The 21,863-nt window shown below is 34.6% G+C and overlaps 1 protein-coding gene across 1 annotated transcript in view; it reads right to left on the reverse strand.

The window, feature by feature from the left end:
- Positions 1–7,983: 7,983 nt before the first annotated feature.
- The window catches only part of LOC119236893 (peptidyl-prolyl cis-trans isomerase FKBP3-like), a 45,096-nt gene continuing 31,216 nt past the window's right edge, over positions 7,984–21,863 (reverse strand). The window contains exon 2 of the mRNA XM_037500829.1: positions 7,984–8,963. Within this exon, the coding sequence (XP_037356726.1) occupies positions 8,271–8,963 (693 nt within the window). The 3' untranslated portion in view covers positions 7,984–8,270. The remainder of the gene's footprint in view (positions 8,964–21,863) is intronic.

Genomic DNA, 21,863 nt, shown 5'->3' on the forward strand with positions numbered 1-21,863 from the left:
TATAGCACTTGGACTCAGAATTTCCTCTGTTTCCTCCTAGGGTTGAGTAAATGTATGGAAATCTTTGCCTGGGAATTCAATGCAATTTAATATAATCAGACTGATAATTGATAGAATAATTGCTTAAGAATCAGTACTTTGGCTCAATGTATTGACTATGTCTTCAAGAATGAAATCAAACCCATACCATGGTTCTAATTATGTTTATCTTAGCTTTATTCATATTGATTTTTAAAGTACTAATTGGATAATAGTGGAATCAAAAATTATTTTTACCAGTCACGTTTTTTTTGAGACTGGAAATGAAAAATTGTACCTTTATTTTGGTAATTTGGTCTCCTAGTTAAAATTTGAATTTTTTCTATCCTTGCTCAAAGAAATGCCATTTGTGGAGCTATATGTTAAATTTCATAGAGGATGGATTTTGACTTTTTATTTCCTCATGAACATATGTTAATATTTTTTAAAATAGAAAAACAAGCACAAAAAGGAATCTTTCATACCTGGACCCCATTCTGACTTAATCTAATTTGAATTGCAGTTTCAATTACTTCCAAATGTTGTATCTATGAACAATCAATTGTGTTTCCTGATCACTTTAGTAAGGTAATCTCCATGGTAAGATTGCCTTTTCTTCCCTTGAGCAAAAGGTTTTTTTTTTTTTCTAATAATCTTTCTCTTTTCCTTAGTATAAAATCTTTATATTTCATACAAGCCCCTGCGGCAACACCTTTTTCCTTCCTAGATGGGTTGCTGCCTGACGCATGAGTCAGTTAAAAGCAATTAGATCTCTAAATTTATCTGATGAATTGTGTTTTTTTAAACAGTATCTCCACTATTTGTGCATTATTTGTTCGAGTGTCACTAAATCAAACGGATGTTATTTTAACTCTGATATTCCCTCTTGAAGCTTTTGACTACTTTTTCTGTGTGTTACCTACACCTATAGGACTAAAAGAAGTCTCATAATTCCTTCTAAAATCAAGAACCCTCTCTTTCTTAATCACTGGTACTTTTCAAAATAAAAGACTGATAGCATGCTAGTATCTAAAATAACCCAATCATCTTTTTACACATAAGACTCCACATTCCTTGCCATTTAGATGAATGATAATGCTTATTCTTGTTCATTCCTACTGAAAAAGATACTGACAATAGGGCAATAGTTTTTGGTCATGTTGAAGATCACCCCTAATCTGATACCCACCCCAAAGCTAACCCTGCACTCTTTCTGCCCTATAGTTTAGCAATTAACTGATTGTAACAGCTTCTTGATTTTCATTCTGATAATTAAATCAGAAAACTTACATCCCCCTCTTTGTCACAATACCAGGACTAACTTGTACTTTCCAAGCAATTCTGCCTTTCCAGACACAGAAAACCTGACAAGCTGGTCTAGCCAGGATTCATGGGGTTGTCCACCCATTGAAAAGGTCTGACCAGCAGCCCACATGCACACAACAGCCAACAACCACTGATATTCTGCAGCCAATTTGGGATTTCTCTGTCTCTGTTTTCTTTACCCAATGTCCTCCTGCCAAAAGCCCATTCTGCTGGCTATTTGCCGAGGTAAATCTAAATCTGAAAGTCCCAGGCTCTGAGAGAATTGCAATAAAGCCTTTTCCTCTCTCCCAAACCCTGATGACATATTACTGGAATTTAGATGAACCCTTAATTGCTCAGTGACAGTGCTTTTGTATTTACAAATATACTAACTGAAGCAGCTAACCCTCATTTATTTTATGGTGCTGATAATTTACAGGAAATTGGTGCCTTCCCACAGGAATTGTCAGAGAGCACCTATGGCAATTTGTGTGTGTGTGTGTGTGTGCTGTCTGTTCTGTTTTACAAGCTAGAACTATAAAACTGGTAGGTCCCTGCATATTTAACTCATTGAAATATGTTTAATATGAAGTGACCTTTGACATTGATCTTCAATTCTTGGAAACTTGTTTTAAGGATAGTTAAACGTATTAATGAGTTCTTGGGACTTTTACCAAAAAGGATGTTGCTAACTGTAGAGATCTTTTCAATATGATTAAAACATATCAAGGACCTATAAAGATTAAATAAAACAAACACAAATGAAATAAGATAGCCTTAAGTAAAAATTTTTCATTTTGAGGAGTATCTTAGGCCACAGGAATAGGAGGAATATAGAAATATAATATTCTAATGGTATTATAGATATTTACCTATATTACATTAATTTCAATGGAAAGAACATTTTATGTGATAAATTTTGAGTCATATTGATTATAGTTTGAAATCATTTCTACATATTTATTTTCACTGAACCTCCTATCTAGGCACCACCTAACATCCTAACACAATAAGTGAGGCTGTAATACATGAGTCATATTGTAAAATTATCTGAACTAGTAAACTAAAAGAAAATTTAAAACTATTTAAAATAATGTTATATGAAGCTAAAGTTGTCTATGATATTCACAATATTTCAAAATTATTCTTTTACAGTTAAACCTTTAAGGCATTGTATAGACAATGTCATTGTATAGACAATTGTCATTGTATAGACAAAACAGACATTTTAACTTCACATGGGTAATTTCTGAAAAACTTAACTCCATGCCTACACCTGAAATCAGGAATGATCTATAAAGCTTTACAATAGTCCATCCATTGTTTGTGACTTTGTTCTTTTTCTATAATAGATTTTAAGGAGGCCAACCCATATAGAAATAAACCAGTTTATAAAGTATTTTTTTAACAATTTTTTTAAGATTTATTTTTGTATTTATACAATAGTTGGGGTACAGGCCAGAGGCATGGGAGGGTGAGAGAATTCACCAGAGACATAGTGGGGAGAAGAACAGGCAGACAGACTGAAAGCACTGCTGAGGGGAGCAGTGGGCAAGACAGGAGAGGTCTGCCGCACTATGTGGATATCTCCCTGGACAGCAGGAATTGGACACACACTGCAGAGGCTGTGGACAGCTTCACGGTGCTGTGCTCAAACAGCTGTGCTACTGGGAGGCCCCTATAAAGTATTTCAAATAGTGATGAAATGAGCATGAGAATCAGTTGATACTCCATTTTGTAAATTCTAGTCTTTTTCTTCGTGACAATAGGAATGACACTTTTTTTTAATTTGAGTAAAATGTTAAATATAGCAAAAATGTTGTTTCATAAAATTTAATATCTATACAAAATTATACACACAAACTCATAATTTTTATTATATTTACCATTTGAAGATGTAGCTGAATACATCATGTCTTGTGAAGTTTGCCTGTATTTGTTCCACTGTTACTTAATCCTACATTAATTTTCCTTCCTTCTCTTTCTATTGAGATTCAACACATTTTTCAATGTTCACCTCAGATATGAGCCCCATCTGAAGTTTCCACTGGCCTTCAATCAATATTAATTTTTCCATTTGATTTGATTCCTCCTGAATTTTTAAAAATATCTCTATCACATAATTTATATTGATCTTAGGTCAGTAGCCAGTTTTCCTTACCATATTTAATCTTGAAGTCAAAAGACCATAACAACGTATAATAGACACTGAATAAATATTTGTTGGAATTAAATCAAACCAATACACTTCTCTTATTTTACAGATGAAAGTTAAATTCAAAGGCACGCAAGTGATTTGTGGCTCAACTAGAAACAGAAATAGAACTTAAGTGGTATTAATCTAGTATTCATCATTTTTCTGTTTCACTGGGGAAGAGAATTGTGTTTTCTTTGTTATTAGTTGACTGTGCTTGAAAACAAATTTTAATCTGAGAAATGTTTTATCTCAAAATAATTTACCTCAAAAAATTCTGTATTCTGAAACCTGTGTATTATCAGAACCATAACAATGAAGTAGGTTAGCAGTAAGATTAATAATTGATCAATGAAGAAAAAGTATGATTTGCACTTGAATCAAGTTTATGTATCTCTCTAATGGAAAAGAATGACTTGAAGAAGTTTATACTATCTCTACCTTTCTTTGCCTCTAGTCTTGCTTTATTATATAATCATTAACATTTCTGGTTAACGTTCTTTGGTCCAAGCAAGATAGCTGATAAAAATTGGTTAAATCAGCTTTTCTTTCCTATATATTTTGATTTATTTTATTTTATTTTTTAAGATTTTTTATTTATACAATAGCTGGGGTACAGGCCAGAGGCACGGGAGGGTGAGAGGATTCACCAGAGACATAGTGGGGAGCAGAACAGGCAGAGAGACCAAAAGCACTGCTGAGAGGAGCAGCGGGCGAGACAGGAGAGGTCTGTGGCGCCATGTGGGAATCTCCCTGGTTGGCCAGGAATTGAACCCACGCTGCAGAGGCTGCAGACAGCTTCACAGCATTGTGCTCAACCCACTGCACCAACGGGGAGGCCCTCTTTCTTATATATTTTAAAATGGAGGTTGATTTAGTATCTTATTTCATGTTCTGAAGAAGTAGGACCTGAGATAGAGATTTAAGTATATGTGATGGATTGGACTATGCAATCCCAGCATAAAAGGAGTGAGGGAAATAGGATACAGTTTTAAACTAATTCTCAATTTCAGTTGCAGTGAGTCCAAACTTATAAGGATTCCTCAGTCAACTCTGGAGGCAAAAATGCAACCTTAGACAAGATGGCTGCTCTTTTTACATCTATGCCAGTCTATCATTGGTTGTATGCTTCCCCTAGGTAGTGTGTTTACTTTCTGGATGAGGAAGCTCGTATTCAGTTAAGGCAAATTTTTCAGAAAAGGAAGTGGTTGTGTATTATTACACAAGCAGAACGGGTGCATGAGTACAGTGGCTGGTCAAAGGGCACCTGATCAGGGTACTATTTTGGCTAATTTTGAGTGTTTGAATATAATATGTGGATTCCATTTATGTGCATTTTTTGTTAAGAATCAAGTCCATAAAGGTAGAAAATAAGACTTTGCCAGTGGCTAGGAATGAGGAGAAAGGGGCATGATTTCTAATGACCATGTGGATTAGTTTTAGATAATGAAATGTGCTAAAATTATATGATGGTGATGATTACTCATTCTGTTACTATTATAGAGAAAAAACTATGAGTTTAAAATTTAAATCAATGAATTCCATGGTTATATCTGAGTTATATCTCAACAAAAATTATTGGAGTTGTATATATCAATCCTCTTGGAGTTCTAGTGGGTGGAAATATAATAAATGTAAAATGCCTGTTATAGTGCTTGTTAACATAAAGTACAGTAAACTGTAACTATGTCTAAGATCTTTCTTAAAAATCAACAAATAACAAAAATGCAAGCTAACCAGTAAAACTAAGGAAATTATTTAAATACTTCATCAGAGAAGTTTGCAATATGAATGGCACATATGCACATGAAACTATATCAACATTATTAGTTAATATAAAATGTGAGTTAAAAATAAACTATTAAAATGTCTAAAATTTAAAAGCCTGACCATTCTAGATCACAGTGAGGATGTAGAGTAACTGGAATTCTCAGTCACTACTAATAAAAATATAAAATGCTGCAACTAATGTGGAAAATTTTTGAAATGTTTATATAGTGGAGTCACATATTTTACGATCCATCCATTTAACCCTTATATAGTCAATAAAAAATACAACTTGTATAAATAATATTTGTAATCAAATACTCCTAGAAAATATATTTCTAATAGTCAAAAACTGGAAGCTCTCCAAATGTTCATCAACAACTAAATGTAGGACAAAAAAAAAAAAAAATACATGCCATAGGGGCTTCACAGGAAAAAAAAAATGTTGCAAAACATAATGTTATGGGTGAATCTCACTATGTTGACTGATATAAGCTAAATAACAAAGACTACATTTTTAACTTAAATGTGTCAGTCATTTACATGTCTCTCTATATAAACTTTAGTTTATATTTTCACTGCTCCATATGTGTCTGTGCTTCACTCACTTTCACCACATTTCTTTTGACAATTCTCTATCTTCTTCCTTCCCCCCACCTCTCCGCTCCACCATTTCCTCTGGTAAGCATTATTTTTATTTTACTGTCTGATATTTTTTTACTAGTATATGTTTTTTTCTTTACTTTTTCCCCAAAGATATGGATATATTTATGGATAAGATAATGAAACAATCTGATATAGGTCTTGAATTTCTGAATTATTTCACATAGCATAATCGAGGTCCATCCATTTTAACCCAAATGACATTACATTATTTCACCCTTTTTTTTTAAAGATTTATTTATTTATTTATACAAGCCTGGGTACAGTCAGAAGTGCGGGAGGGTGAGAGAATTCACCAGAGCCAGAGGGGGAGCAGAACAGGCAGATTGACGAAGTACACTGCTGAGGGGAGCAGCGGGTGACAGGAGAGGTCTGCGCGCCATGTGGGACCCTCACCGGCGGCCGGAGATTGAACTGGCATTGCAGAGGCTGTGGGCAGCATCGCAGCCCAGCGCTCAAACACTGCGCCATCAGTGGAGGCCCTATTTCACCTTTTTAACAGTTGAGTAATATTCCATTGAGTATCTATTCCACATTTATGAGAAAAATTTAACACAGTAGGTCCTATTATTCAGCTATGTATGTCTCCAAGAGAACTTGGGCCCAAGATTGACTTTGGCCAATTACAGGAAATGTAGACCCCAGGAGGTCCTTTATGTTAATGAATGATGACATTGTTGTACGTATCTGAAGAACAGACTGTACCATACAGTTTATTAGAACTGTTTACATATGCATCAAAATTGATGAGGTGTACTTGGTTTCATCGTCAGGTTTGTGAGTTTCAGTTTCATAAAGGCCTCAGATGTGGCCACTTATGTGGACTTCTCTGGGCAAGGAAAGGATAGTGAAAAAATGTCCTTTTAACTTACAGCTGAAGAGTAAAGTACATTCTCTGCAAAACAAGAGGGAGAAGAATGTGGAAGTGTGTACATCACAAAATGCTTGTAAATTTTGGGTGTTCTAGCTCTGTAAAAATCTTAGTGCTGAGTATAATCAATAATTGAGCCATATAAGTCCTGATAACAAATCAGCACATTTAAGTGTAGTGTTGAGATTCCTGAATGGTGCTGTATAATTACACTTTTTGTAATTATACAAAATTACATATTGGAATGGTAGAGGGTTGAGGGGGTGATTACAAAGGGGTGCTAAGAAAATATCTTTGAATGACAAAGGCTATGTTCATAATCCTGTTTTTGGTGATGGTTTCTTAACTGTACACATATGTCAAAACATCAAATTATATATTTTTATATTTTTATTTTTATTTTTTATTATTATTTTTTTAATAGAGGCATGTTTTATTTATTTGTTTGTTTGTTTGTTTTGTTTATACATGCACTGGGTACAGTCAGAATCAAGCGCGGGCGGGTGAGAGAATTCACCAGAGCCAGAGCGGGGAGCAGAGCAGGCAGAAGGACTGAGGTACACTGCTGAGGGGAGCAGTGGGCGGCAGGAGAGGTCTGCGCGCCATGGGGGACCCTCCTCTGGTGGCCGGGGAGCAGTCGGGGATCGAACCTGCACCGCAGAGGCCGTGGGCAGCTTCGCAACCCAGCGCTCAACCGCTGTGCCACGGGGGAGGCCCTCAAATTATATATTTTAAATAACAGTGATTTTAATGTTTGAGAGGAGAGTAAAAGATTGTTGGGGAGAAGAGAGAAAGTGAAAGAGAGTGAGAGAATATATTAGGGAAATGCAATTTGATAGTCTTCTTTTTCTAACCCCCTCTGGGATCTACTCAAATAGAATGCTTGTCTTCATAGAGTGTTTCTTTAAATGTTAAGGGTTTTTAGCTATAGTGACTGATATATTAATAACTGGAGAGATTTCTACTGAGGTTTGAGTCCAATGACATTTTTTATGTAGTTATAAATTATACTGTAGTTATAAATTAACTGTTAACTATTACAGGTTACTATTTAGTAAATTTAATTGTTAATCTCTAGTAAAGTTAATATCTAGTAAATTTAAGCTAAACGTGTGAAAAATTACATTGATTACTTAATTATTTCAGCAGTGATTTTTTTTTTTTCACATTAGATGCATTTTTATTAGAGCCTTTTTAGTGTACAACATGAGGTAACAGGAAAATCATTTCTCCTTAACCAGTACTTCACACACCTGTAGTAAAATATTTTAGACTTAAGGGATTTATAAGGGATTACAATTCTTAAAAGTTGGGGATCAAGTAAACAAGTTCTAACTTCTTGAATATTCTAGTTGACTCCTTAAAACAGTAACCAGCTCTAACTAGTAACCTAAATTTCTTCAAGGCCATATTTTATTGTCACTTATGTCTTTAGATCTGAAGCACGCTATTTCAATCAATATCCACTAATTCCACTTCAAAGATGAGTTTTGCATTTGGTGGAATTTTGGCATCGGGTTGTCCTTTCTTTCCATAAGCCCATTCTGGTTCAATTTCCAGTCGAGCCTTTTCTCCTTTACTCATAGTCAAGAGTGCTTCATCCCATCCTCTGATAACTTTGCCTATTCCAACCTTAAAACTTAAAGGCTTGGCACTTTTCTTCTTCTTTGAACTGGTTTGAATATTAGTATCAAAAATAGTGCCGTCCTGTAGAGTTCCTGTATACCAGCAATGAACAACATCTCCCTTTTTGGGGAAGTTGGTTTTATCTCCTTTTTTAAGAATGGATTTTGTATATTTTGGTGGACCCTCATCCAGAGTCTCTTCAGATTTGGTTTCTTTGGGTTTATCTTCATTAAGCTTCACATTTTTCACCTGCTCAGACACTTTACTTATACTTTCAGTACCCTTGAAACGCTTACTTTCAAAAAGATGGTTATAGGCTGTAACCAAATGGTCCTTGTTAGCTGTCTTGGCCACATTTTTAATGTTTCCTAATAATTTATGTTCTGCAAGAAACGAATCTGAACCGTGGTCCTGTAGAAACTTGATAATGTCCTTCTTGGGTAGCTGCTCGCTGCGCAGCTGCTCCACGGTCCAGGCCCGCTGCGGAATGGCCGCCGCCGTCTTCCCCCGCTGCCTCTGCTTTTTCAGCAGTGATTTTAATAGAAATAATTTTGTTAGTTTCACAGATGAACTATGACTTAAAAAAGTAAATCAATTTCCCCGGATCACAAGTTTCTGAAGTGACTTGGCCAGTACTTATTCTCAAGCGTGCCTCACTCCAAATTTCGTGTTTTTAGCCATATGCTGTATTCCTCCTCAACACATATTTCTTAGGATACATATTGCTCCCATAAGGTTAGTTTACAACTTTTCATAATATGTTTCATTTAATAGTCACATGAAATAATTTAAACTATTGCTACTTTTATTATATATTTGTAATATTATACTGTGGTTATATAGCTATTTTAAATTACTCTTAGCTTGATACTCCATTACTTTGAAACCTACATATATAAACAAAATTATTCATGTGTATTGCAGGAAAACCTCACAATCCTAAGAAACTGCAATAATGATTCAGATGATCATTAATCAGTGATGATTCAATAATTCTAGTTGCCATCATCAATCAATGTAACCAAGTCAATGCAACCAGGGCAAGCTGTAATTAGATTATTTTTAACTCTCTCTTTTTCAAGTGCTCTTGCACTCAGTTGAAAGATCAAGTTGAAAATAAGGAAATTATGTGTTTGTATTAATCTATATCACTAGTTTGAACATTCAGATATATGACTTTTGTTGACAGCATAAGTATTTGACCATTTGTAGAAACAACTTAAGGTCTTCATTAACTCAAACACATCTAGATTCAATTAACTAATCACTGTCCTAAATCATCAACGTATCACTGAAAACATACTTCAGAAATATAGAGTTTTATTTTAAAATAATTCATCATCAAATGTATGCTTATACTTTTAAGTTTAACTTATACTTATTTTGTAAATGTATCATCAATATTAAGGAAATTTGAGACAATATATTTTACCGTTCATTTTGAAGATAATAATAATACATAATAGACCATTTAACAAAAATAGTAAGGTCTCATGAAACCAAGTTAATTTATTATCTGCTTTATAGCTGTCTGGGTTTACAGTCAATGGATAATACAACAATAAAAGTTATTAAGAACCTTTTGAAAGTTTGGTTTACTGTATCTTATGAAATTTTTCTTTCTAGAAAATTGTGTTTAAAGTGTGAAAGAACTTAAGAAACAAATGAAAAATAACATTCTAATTGCTAAAATTAAGAAAAAACATGATTGATTTCCTTTATTTTAACAATTAAATGTTACTGATTTTTATAACTTAAACTGATTTTAAAAGAAATATAATGAATTAACATATACCTATAAAATTAGTCACAAACATCTTCCATATTGTTTAAACATCATCAATAAAAATAAGGTCTCTTTACAGACATTTCCAATTTTCTTCTCTTTCATATTAACAGTGAAATAATAAACTACTTCAGGGTTTTATAATCCTGATTCATTATTTATATTTTTATGTATATAGAGTTATATCTGCATACTTGATATCTTTATAACCAGTGGTATTATAATGGATTTTTCTTATCAAGATTGCCCCCCAAAATACGCTTGTAAAATTCATTCTTTGGTTTACTGAAATTCTAGATTATTATAATTGCTTTACCTATAAGACATACTAAATCCATATTATATTCAACTATAGAAACAAAGAAAACATATTTAGAAATATCATAATGACTCCATCTCTACTAGTTTTTCTGGGTTATAAGTAATTTTTCAAGCAAAAATATATACGACTATATCTTATATCTATATGCTTTTCTATGTTGGCTACTTATTTGATTTATAATCACTGTGACCATGTAACTTTATTTAAAACCTCTAGAATCAATAACATATTTCAATATTTCATAGTTATTCAATTTAGTTGATTCTGTAATATAACAACCATATATGTCACAACTAAATTTATTTTAAAAATATCAACATGGAATCTGTACCTGATCCCTATTTTACTTTGCTTTTTATCCATTCATTTGTTTGTCCATTTGTTCATTCATTCATTCATTCATTCATTCCATAAGCACTTATTGATGTTTACTGCCTTCCAGGTATTGTTCAGTGCAAAGCATCTAATGATGAATAAGACTCAGTTTTAAAACAATTTGTAATCCACTTTTAGTCTTGTAGCACCAAAAATCAAGGGGATAGACTTTAAAAAATCAGTACAAAGATATTTTACATGGAGATAAGCACATAATACTGTGGGAAAACATGAGGACACCTGACAGTTTTGAGAGTTTCAGAAAAGATTTCCTGGCAGAGGTGAAATCAACCCAAGATGTAAAGCAGGAGAAGGCATTAATCATGTGAAATGTTAGCAAAACAATTCTTCGAAGGGCAATTTAGAAAAAGACCTAGAGGGGAACATCTTTAGGACAAATAGTCTAATGCAACTGAAGTACAGAGTGAAAAATTGACTATGACTAAAATACGACTGAAAAAGTGAAGAAAATCCAGATAATGAATAATGTTGTAGGTTATTTAAAGGGATTTTGGACTTTATACATTGTTACCTGTACCAGTATCCACCTAGTCCTCTATTCGTCTTTCCTGAATGGTTTTCTAAGTTTCATTATAGAAATAGACTTCAAAGTTATACCAACCAAGAGTCATTGGTAATACATATCAATTTGGAAAGATGCATACATGATTTTCCCACTTCACATGTATTATAGAAAATTATTTGAATACCTAAACATTTCTGTGTACCAATATCATTGACCAGTATGTAAATCGGTATAATAATTAAGGTCCAGTCAGGGCAACAAAACCCTTACCAGGTAATTCATGGAGGGATTTATTTGGGGAAAAGAGTTCTGGAAACAGAACTATTGCCAGCTTCCTTGATGTGGCTGGGATCACCTGAAACTTAGAAGATACATTTACCTGAATTAATGAGAAATAATAAGAATGTTATTTAATCCAAGAATAACATCTTGGCATTCTCCCTAGTCCTGTTGAAACTGGGGAGGGTTGTCACACCTGCCTAAACAAGATCTTGGAAGTTCAGCTTCTGAAGACTGGAAGGAGCTACCACGGACGCCGGAAAGGGAAGGCAGGATTCCAGGTAGTGAAAAAGAAGTAGTCAGAGATTGATTAGAGAAGACAGCTCCCACAGAGGAGGGGGTCTCGAGAGAGATACCCGAGGAATGCTTTTTCAGGATACCTTATATATCTTGTTCTTCTTGGGTTTCTGGCTTTGGATTGCATCAGACCCTGCTGAGGTCTGTTATCAGGATTCAGTTGGGTTCGCCCCATGTGGTAAGTTTAGAGAGAAAGAGAGCTACAATATCTCCCTGTCAACATCCTGCAGAGGATGTTGGAGAACAGGAAGCTTCGCACATAAATCAATTTAAAGCCCTAGTACACAAACAGGGAACTTTCAGTGTGTGCATGTAAAAAAGGAAGACTCATATCAATGTGCCTAACTAAGGTCTGAAGCCAATACCATAGCATATAGCAGAACTAGTAAAATAGGGGGGAAATTGGAGATGTGTGTGTGTGTGTGTGTGTGTGAATTTGCCTAAAGATTTATTTATTTATGCATATAAGAGCTGGTACCAGGGGTGAGAAGATAATCAGAGACAAAGTGGGGAGCAAAAGTGGCAGATCTATTGAAATACACTGCTGGGGGGGGGGAGCACCTGGTGAGAGAGGGCAAGACAGGAGAGGTCTGCTGCGCCATGTGGGTTATCTCCCTGGCTGGGATTGAACTCATGCCCCATTGGCTGGGGATAGCTTCATAGTGCAGAGACTTAACCCCTTGTGCCACAAAGGAAGCCCCCTAAAGCTTCATTTTCATCTTTACTATGAAGATTTTCTCACTGTTTCTCATGGAGGAAACCAGAGACTTTTATTACAGAACAAACTTCATACTCTAAAATGTAAAAATGTAGATTGAAGAAGCTTTATTTTATTAGATTTTATTACAGAGAATAAGTTTAATCATGGACAATAAATTCTTTTATTTCCTTAACTAATCTCAAATTTAAAAATCCCATTATAGATACTGTCATGTCTCGAGCCTAGCAGATGCAAATTATTAAATTTATAGTAGTTTGAATACGAAAAATCAGGTAAATAATTTCCATTTTAACGGGGATTTTTATAAGTGCAATAACTGGTGCTCTGAAAACACAAAAAAATTGAAATATCTTGGCAACCATCCCAGAGGACAGGACTCTAAGTTGTTCTTACATCTGTTTTATCAACCTGTGTACCAATTAAGTAAATGTTGATGCATTTCAACCTTTTTCCAGAAAAAGAGCAGAACTAAGTAGATGGTATATTTTGGCTCGTTTTTAACATATATACAATAAACAAGATATGTGAGCAAGAATATCACCATCACACTGTGAATGGCAATGGCTTAAAGGGGGCTTGGCTTTTGAACAATTTTAATAGACTTCCTGGGAGCTTTAATTAGCTAGAGATCCAAGTAGTATCTGACAGCTAGCAGAATCTCTTTTCTGAGTTAAAGTCAAACTAATTAAATTCCAGAAGGAAAACATTTTCCTTCTAGCACCCTTAATCAGTCATCCTTGTGTAATAATAAATAAATAAATAAATAAATAAATAAATAAATAAATAAATAAATAACAGCATCTGATGGTCTTTCAGTAATATAAACAGGAAAGTTAGTAATTGTGAAACAGTGATGTACTAATTTTCAAGTAGATCTGAATTTCTCAGCCAACCATTTTAAAGCATATATAATTTTGGTTTAAAAGAATCCAGTTGGGGCCTCCCCTTGTGGCGCAGGCAGTTGAGCGCAGCACTGTGAAGCTTTCCGTAGCCACTGCAGTGCGGGTTTGATCCCCAGCCAGCTGGCGAGGGTCTCACATGGCACGGCAGACCTTTCCTGTCTCACCCGCTGCTCCTCTCAGCAGTGTGTTTCGTCAGTCTGTCTGTTCTGTTCCCCATTCTGTCTCTGGTGAATCCTTTCACCCACCTGTGCATCTGGCCTGTACCTCGGTTCTTATATAAATAAATAAATAAATCTTTAAAAAAAAATAAATAAAATAATTCAGTTGACATCAAGAATCACTCAAAGAACTCAGTACTATATTTTGGTAAAATTCTAGCCTAATGTTTATGTTTCTTCTGAATATTTTCTGTAATTTTAAATTTAAATATATTTATGTTGAATATATAATATAATCATCAATTCTTTCTTTCCTTCCTTCCTTCCTTCTTTCTATCTTTCTGAACCGGGGTACAAGCCAGATTAGTGGAAGGGTGAGAGGATTCACCAGAGACAGAGCGGGGAGCAGAACAGGCAGAATGATGAAATACACTGCTGAGCTGGGATGGAACCCGTGCTGCAGAGGCTGCGGACAGCTTCTCAGTGTGGTGCTCAACCGCCTGTGCCACCAGGGAGGCCCTAATCATCAATACATTCTTAAAAATTAAATGTATATAAGCACAGCAACAAACACCGTTTTCTGGATTTCTTTTAAAATACCAGTATGAAAGATGATGGCTTACATTCATAGTAGTTATATTCATGGAATATAACAAAGATTCAACAAAACATATATAGTTATCCCATAAGATCCCAGGTAAAATTTTCTTAAATAATGAGATTCAAATATTCTTAATTGTTCTATGGCATCACTTGCATATAAGAAGTAAATGCTGTAGTATTTATTTAACATTTGCAGTCATACAAACAAATAACTATCAAAATTACAGAATATTCTTTTGCTATGAGAGATCTTTGTCAATCATTTCCTTCCTTTCTGATATTTTCTTTTTCAAGAAGGCTAATATTATGAGATTCTGCTCTTCTAAACTCTGTAAAGCAGGCAGCAGGATGTTGGACTCCACTGCTCATATCCACAGTTGGACCAAGAAGACTTGCTTTCTTGTCAGTTAGGATTTGTCACTCAAATACTCATGGTGAACTTGAACCAGAAATTGTTATAAAACTTGAGCTGTGAAAGTCACATTGGACTATTGCGAGGATAAATAAGATCAGGAACAGCAAAAGTTATCTGGAGAGGAATAGAATGATATAGGCATATAAATCAAATAGAAATTAGAGAGTGGTGGTGAGGGAAGAGGTAAAGAGAAAGAAGAGGGAATAATACTTTAATCACTATTTTTTGCATATCTTTAGGACTGTTTCTTCCTTTCCTTCCTTCCTGGAATTTGCTTAGCACACTTCCGCTCTCTCTCTCTCTCTCATCTGTCTGTCATCATCTATCATCTAACAATTATATATATAATTGGAAATTGTTTTTTAAGTCTTCTATTTGCATTCTATTCAGAAAATAAGGACATGTAAATAATGTTTTTGCTGTAGTTTTCAATCTAAATCCCTTCTTAAATGCCTCCCCCCATTCAGGGTGAATGATTTTGAGTATTTGAAAATAAACAGCCAATAGGTACTACCATTAATAAGGAGTTGATATAAAAACTTTAAATACAATGACAAATAGGACAGTCACTGCATGTCTTAGTCTGGATTCCTCCCATAGTAGTATCTTACATGATGACTGGGATGCAGGTTGATTTTTTTTTTCAAAATTATTACAAAAGTAGAGATAGAAGTGGGTGGAATTATACAAATGAAAAAAAGCAAAATTAATGTTGCACTATTAAACTATTTACTCTGAATAATTAGAGCTAAATTTTTTAAGATCTTTTAAGAAGTATATAAAATAATTTCCAACATTGCTTTTCCATAAGTGAAGAGACTGAGGCATTTATCAACTGGCTGGGGGTCAACCCCAGCATTATTATCATTATTATCTCTATCAATTCTGGCCTTCAATTGGGTACTAGACAAATGGTATCCTGTGGTTTTGGAAGAGACTCTAAGGGGCAAAAAATGGAAATGCACGCTGTGTTCATTTTGTTTGGAAGAACCCGGGTTACAAGATCAACCTCAGCTGCAACTAATATCATGAGAAACAGGGAAAATGCCTGCCACCCTCCATGCTTCTATCGATAAATTTCTGTCATAGAGCCCTCAAGGTGCTGGACTCTCTCAATGGCAAAATTAAATCACAGTTATTGCACAAACTACAGTCTCTCTTATTGCAACTTGTCTCAATGCCCTCATCCCCTCTTTCTTGGGTTTTATTTAATTTTTCTAGTATTTAAGTTATACTAAGCTGTACAGCATAAGCTTTCGGTTACAATGTCTATGCCAGATCATAATCACCACCAGGGAAAGAGAATTGTGAATGATGAATTATTGAATTCCACACCCACTCATCCTAGTCCCCATTATGAGCAGAACCCTAGCTACATGCCTTAAACTGACCCTTTCTGTCAAGCAGTTCCTTTCTTATTCTGCTTGGCCATCAATTCCAGGTAGAAGTTAACTATTTATTTAGTAGCTTTTGGTTCATGGGAAATTACTCTGTTGTCACAGGGTCCCCTGAAGAATGCAGCCTCACTCAGGATTTTTAATCTAACAATACACATAGTGGATAAGAAGCACAAATAATAATTAGGTCACTGGGAGAAATGAGGTACAGGACTAAATCTACTTTCACCTGTTTTTTCCCAAATCTGTGTAGTCTAAATATTAGAAATATGGCATCATATATTTATTGTTTATTCCTGAATTCTAAGGATAACACCCTAATCTCACAGGGTGTCAGACCTCAGGTGAAACCTTAGATGAATTCTAAATATTCCAATATTATATTAGAATGACTTTTTTTTTTAAGGAGGATGTACAGAATCAATAACAATCACTCACCATCTTGTAATTTTCATCATGAAATGTATCTCTTGGTTGGTGATTTTATGGTATGGCATCCCTTGAATGTAGCTTGGGCATTCTGTAAGCCTTAAATAATGATTTTGACAAAAAAAATTTAGCAGAGAACCAATATCTAGAGTAAATGTCAATTCCAATAAAGATGAAACACTGAATCCTCCAGGGTTGAAGGAGACAGATGTAATGAACTTTCCACTAAATCACAGGCTGTTTTTTCTCAAAAGATGGTATCATATGAAGGAATTGGCATCATTTATTGCTTCTGACAAGATGAACACTCAACAGCAGCTGTACTTAAATCAATCTTCATGTCAGAGAAGCCATTCTGTAGCACACTTTCATGGCTTCTATGCTTTCTACCAAGCTACTCCATTTATGGTCCATTGTGAAACATCATCACATCCAAGAACAGAGGTTAACTGAGGGCCACTGAAAAAATCATCATATTCCCCTCCTTTCTCTATAGTGGATGTTTTCTGGTGGGATTAAACAGTCAGACAAAAGCATCCATGGATTTCATATTCATCTTCATAGATCCATTCATTTATTTTTACACAGACCCTTTGTGTATGATCTACTTATATGCTTTTTAGACACCTAATTAACCAGTGAAGCCTTTTATTATTGCTCTTGAATTTGTATCTATCTTATCTCATGCTAGTTCTTCCTACATAATATTAGGAGTGCTATGAGTACTTAGCTTGTATCCTTGTTCATTTAAGTGATTGCCACTCGTCACTGTTCCTTAGGAACACCATTGAGTAAAGACATAGTGTGGCAGTATTTCATCTTTAACACACACCTGTATTTCAAGCAAACATTTTTTGAACCAGGTTTATGTTTGTTTCCTCTCCTGCAGGCTGGCCCTATGAAACCTTCCACCAAGCATGAAGCATAAAGGGAAAGTCATTGGTACCACAGATCTAAATAAAAGGGGTGTCTGTGACCTCTTTTTCTAACTCACTTTGCTATTTGGAACTTCTCTGAGATTGATACAAAATATGAGCTTATCATTGTACAAAATACATGTTTTTTTTTTTCTGTATCTATTAAATCTAATGACTTACTGGTTCTGAAAACATCCACCTTTGGAAACTACTCAATCTCATAGTCTATGTCCTCCAGCCAGGTGTTTAGTTTTGAATGGGTACCAGAACAATTGAAGTAGTAGTTGTTTGGCAAAGAAGGAGGAAAAATTTAGTTATTATTTGTTTAAATATTATTTTCTGTTTGTCCTTCTTATCTCTGCCAGGAACTCTCTTTCCCATTCATTAGGCTTCTTGATATAGTTTCATAGCCCATTAATGAACTTTTCTTTGTTTAATCATTAATTTTTCCTGTCCATGTTTTCATATTGTATAGTTTAAACTGTAGTTGGATAGTCTATATTATTTTTCCTTTAAAGTTACTCATTTTAGACTGTGGTGATGGTGCACGGGTGCCTTGGGGAAGGAAATTCTATGGGGACTCAACCTGAGGGGATAGGGGAAGAAAATATCGTTTAAAAAAATAAAAAAAATAAAGGAGGTAATTCACCTTCCAAAAAAAAAAAAAGTTACTCATTTTATTCTGCTATCCCTAATCTGTTGTTAATCTGATCCATTTTACCTCATGTGTCATATTTATTACTTTTAGATATCACAAGTTTCTACTTTACTTTTGAACATACAGAAAAGAATTATAACAACTTTAATGCTCTTCTCTGCTAAGTGTCCATTCTGAATGAGTTTTGATGATTGATATCTTTTCCTCATGGGATTTTTTTTTTATTCCACCCCTTTGTGATCATCTTTGTTTTCGTGATTAATATGATCTGTTTACCTTGTTGGATTCTGAATATCATTTATTATTATATATCTCTGTAATCTTTATGATGCAGTTAAATCACTTGGGAAAATTTTGATTCTTTTGATACATGTGGTTAAAATTTGGGTAGTTGGGACAAGAGCAGTGCTTACACTTGGGATAATTATTCTTGACTAAGAAGCAAAAGGCTACATTGAATTTTTTTTTTTAAACATCAATTATAAAATTTTCTAGGCTGGCTTATAAGAACTGGCATTCCTCCCTCTAAGACCCTTTTAGTGCTTCTTTTCCTGGCCAGAGGACATCTCTTTACATATATGAATTGATCAGTATTCTGCTAAATAATCAAAAATAACTTAGGAAGGGATTTAGACCTCTCTCTGTGTGCAACTTTCTCTTTACATGTTCTTTCCTTGGGACTCTAACTGTTATGGTTTTCTCTGACTCCCAGCTACATATTAATAACTTAGAAAATCTACTAGGTTCTACTTAAGTTTCCCACTCACTGTGTCTTCCTCTACAAACCCTCTGGATGCAGTGAACTTGGACAATTGATGGCCTTGCTTCATTTATTTCCCATTTCTCATTGATTAATATCCTTCATTACCTGATATCTATTGTTTCAAATATCATTGTGCAATTAATCTGGATTTTGTTGTTGTTACGTTTCAGATAGGAAGGTAAATGCAAGTCATTTTTACTCCATTTCCACCTGGAAAAATATCTCTGAGATAATATTTAAGATTTTCTCAGAGTTGTTGGGTTTCAGCTATAATTTTTATTAATTGAACATGCCTTTCTCTTTTTTGATTTAATATTTTTTAAATTTATTGATTAACCCTGATTTATACTATTTTATACATTTTATGAGTATAGGTTCAATCCTCTACCAACCAACATCCACCAACAAAGCACCAACACTCTTCAACAATAGTTCATTGGGCCCCCTCCCCTTAGATACTCCTGCTATTCTCACCCACCACCAAGATATCAGTAGTAATATTCTACCATGTTTCTTTTCCCAGTCTCTGTTTCTTATTTGTGTTGTCTGTCTCTCTTTCTCTGCCTCTGCCTCTCTCATTATCTCTAACTTTCTCTCTCCCTTTCCCTTTGCTAGGACTTCAATTACATCTGTTAGAACATGTTTACTTTATTTCCCATATTTGTCATCAATACCATTCATTTTCTGTAACACTTGTTAAAAAACCTCCATTCTTGGGCTTCCCTGTGGCACAGGGGTTAAGCACTGCATTATGAAGCAATAGAAGCCTTTGCAGCACGAGTTCGATCCCAGGCCAGCCAGGGAGCTACCCATATGGAGCAGCAGACCTCTCCTGACTCATCCACTGCTCCCCTCAGCAATGAACTTTGGTCAATCTGCCTGTTTTGTTCCCCACTCTGTCTCTGGTGAATCCTCTTACTCCCCACATCTACGGCCTGTACCCCAGCTCTTGTATGTATAAATAAATAAATCTTAAAAAAAAAAAACCCTCCATTCTTAATGTAGACATTTTATTCTGACACAGAATTCAGCAAATTATGTCATTCTTCTATTCTATACAAACTGTTATTTACCCAGCCACTGAGCCATAATCTTATTTAATGAATTTCTCCCTTTTTAACTATGGTCAGTGACCCCCCAATAAGTGGAGGAATTCCAATATTCTGCTGGTGAGAAATCAGAAAGCATTTATTTTTCTATTTTATCCTCAAGTCTAATTTATGCTGACAGATCCAAGGGGATATTTTTTAACAGTTTAGTCTAAATTGAAAGATGGACACAGAGATATGTTGATGCTAAATTGTCTCATATATTCAGCTGATTCAGTTTTATAATCAGACTTACAGACAATATTATATTATCTGTCCCCTCCTTTAATTCTACAAATTTTAAAGAATTTCCTATTAACAAACTAACTCCCTCCCAAATAGACACTCTCTATATTCATCACTACTCCCAACAACCATTTATACTTTGCTTCTAACTATGCATATGCATTATAAAAATATTGCATATTTCATACACAAATAAGCATACATATATGTAAACATACATATTTTGTGTTCTATAAATGTATATATTTCTTATTATCTATAATAAGAAAATGATTATACCCAAATAACATGTTCTATTTCTTTTATTTCTCTCCAGTATTTAATGTAATTCTTTGCTCAAATCAAGGAAGGTATATCAACTGTCCAATAGTCAGAATTATAGAGTAAGGATGATTGCACCAATATTTTGTCTGTCTAAATATATCATTATTTTATGTTTCTTAACCATATTTACATAAGCCATCATCTCTTTTTTGCTGTCTTTTTTTACTTTTATATCATGTTCCTTTTCCAGGCATAGACTACCATTGCCCCCAATGTTTTTAATTTATTTTGCTCTTACACGTTCAATGACATCTTAATTAATTGGACCTACTTGTTTAAAGGAATTCACTGAACATGAATGATGAGATTCATTTACGATACCCAGCATTTCTAGTACCAGTTTTTTAAAGTAATTACGGTTCCTCACCTTTTTTCATTAGGTCAGGTTATTTCCCAAACTTTCTAATACAGATTAAAAACCCTGCATATTTTTCTATGTTCCATGCTCTATGCACCCTAGTGTAATGACATATTTTCATTATATATGAAAAATTGTCTGCATCATTATATTTTCCCTTACGTAGTGAAGGAAGCTACCACATTTTTCTTTCTAGTATGTGTTTTTCAACCTGTTAATTTTCACTAGTGAGCTATTATTTTTCCCAGCTGCTTGGCCGCCTACTTCACTAGTATCATTGTTAGTCTCTGTGTTTACAGAGTTGAGCAATAAACTAAACTGTTGTAGTGGTTTTCAGAGCGCACAGCATCATACACTCTAGAATGGGGTACTGGATTGGGTGTACCGGGCTACAAGAAGAAAGTGTTCAAGCATTATTTTTCTCTGAAATTAAATGATTATTTACTATTTGTGAGAGTTAATTTTATGTGTCAACTTGACTGAGCCACAGGGTGTCCAGATATTTAGCTAAACATTCCTCTGTGTGTGTCTGTGAGGGTGTTTCTACATGTGATTACATCTGCATCAGTAAAATGAATTGTCATATTATCATCCCTAATGTGGGTGGGTCTTATCCAGTCAAGATGATGCCTGAATAGAAAATAAAGGCTGCCTAAGAGTGAGCCCCTCCTTCCTCATTGATAAGTTGAGACATTGGCATATTATGGCCCTCAGGTTTATCCTGAAACATCTCTCTTCTTGGCTTTTGGACTTTTGGACTAGAATTTATATCATGGGCACTCCTAGTTTTCAGGCTCAGACATTAGTTTTTCTGGAGCTCTAACTTGAAGGTTGAAGATATGGAGACTTCCATGC

This window comes from Talpa occidentalis, unplaced genomic scaffold, assembly GCF_014898055.3.
Source record: "Talpa occidentalis isolate TD23 unplaced genomic scaffold, MPIMG_talOcc4v2.1 talOcc4.9, whole genome shotgun sequence".
Classification (NCBI taxonomy): domain Eukaryota; kingdom Metazoa; phylum Chordata; class Mammalia; order Eulipotyphla; family Talpidae; genus Talpa; species Talpa occidentalis.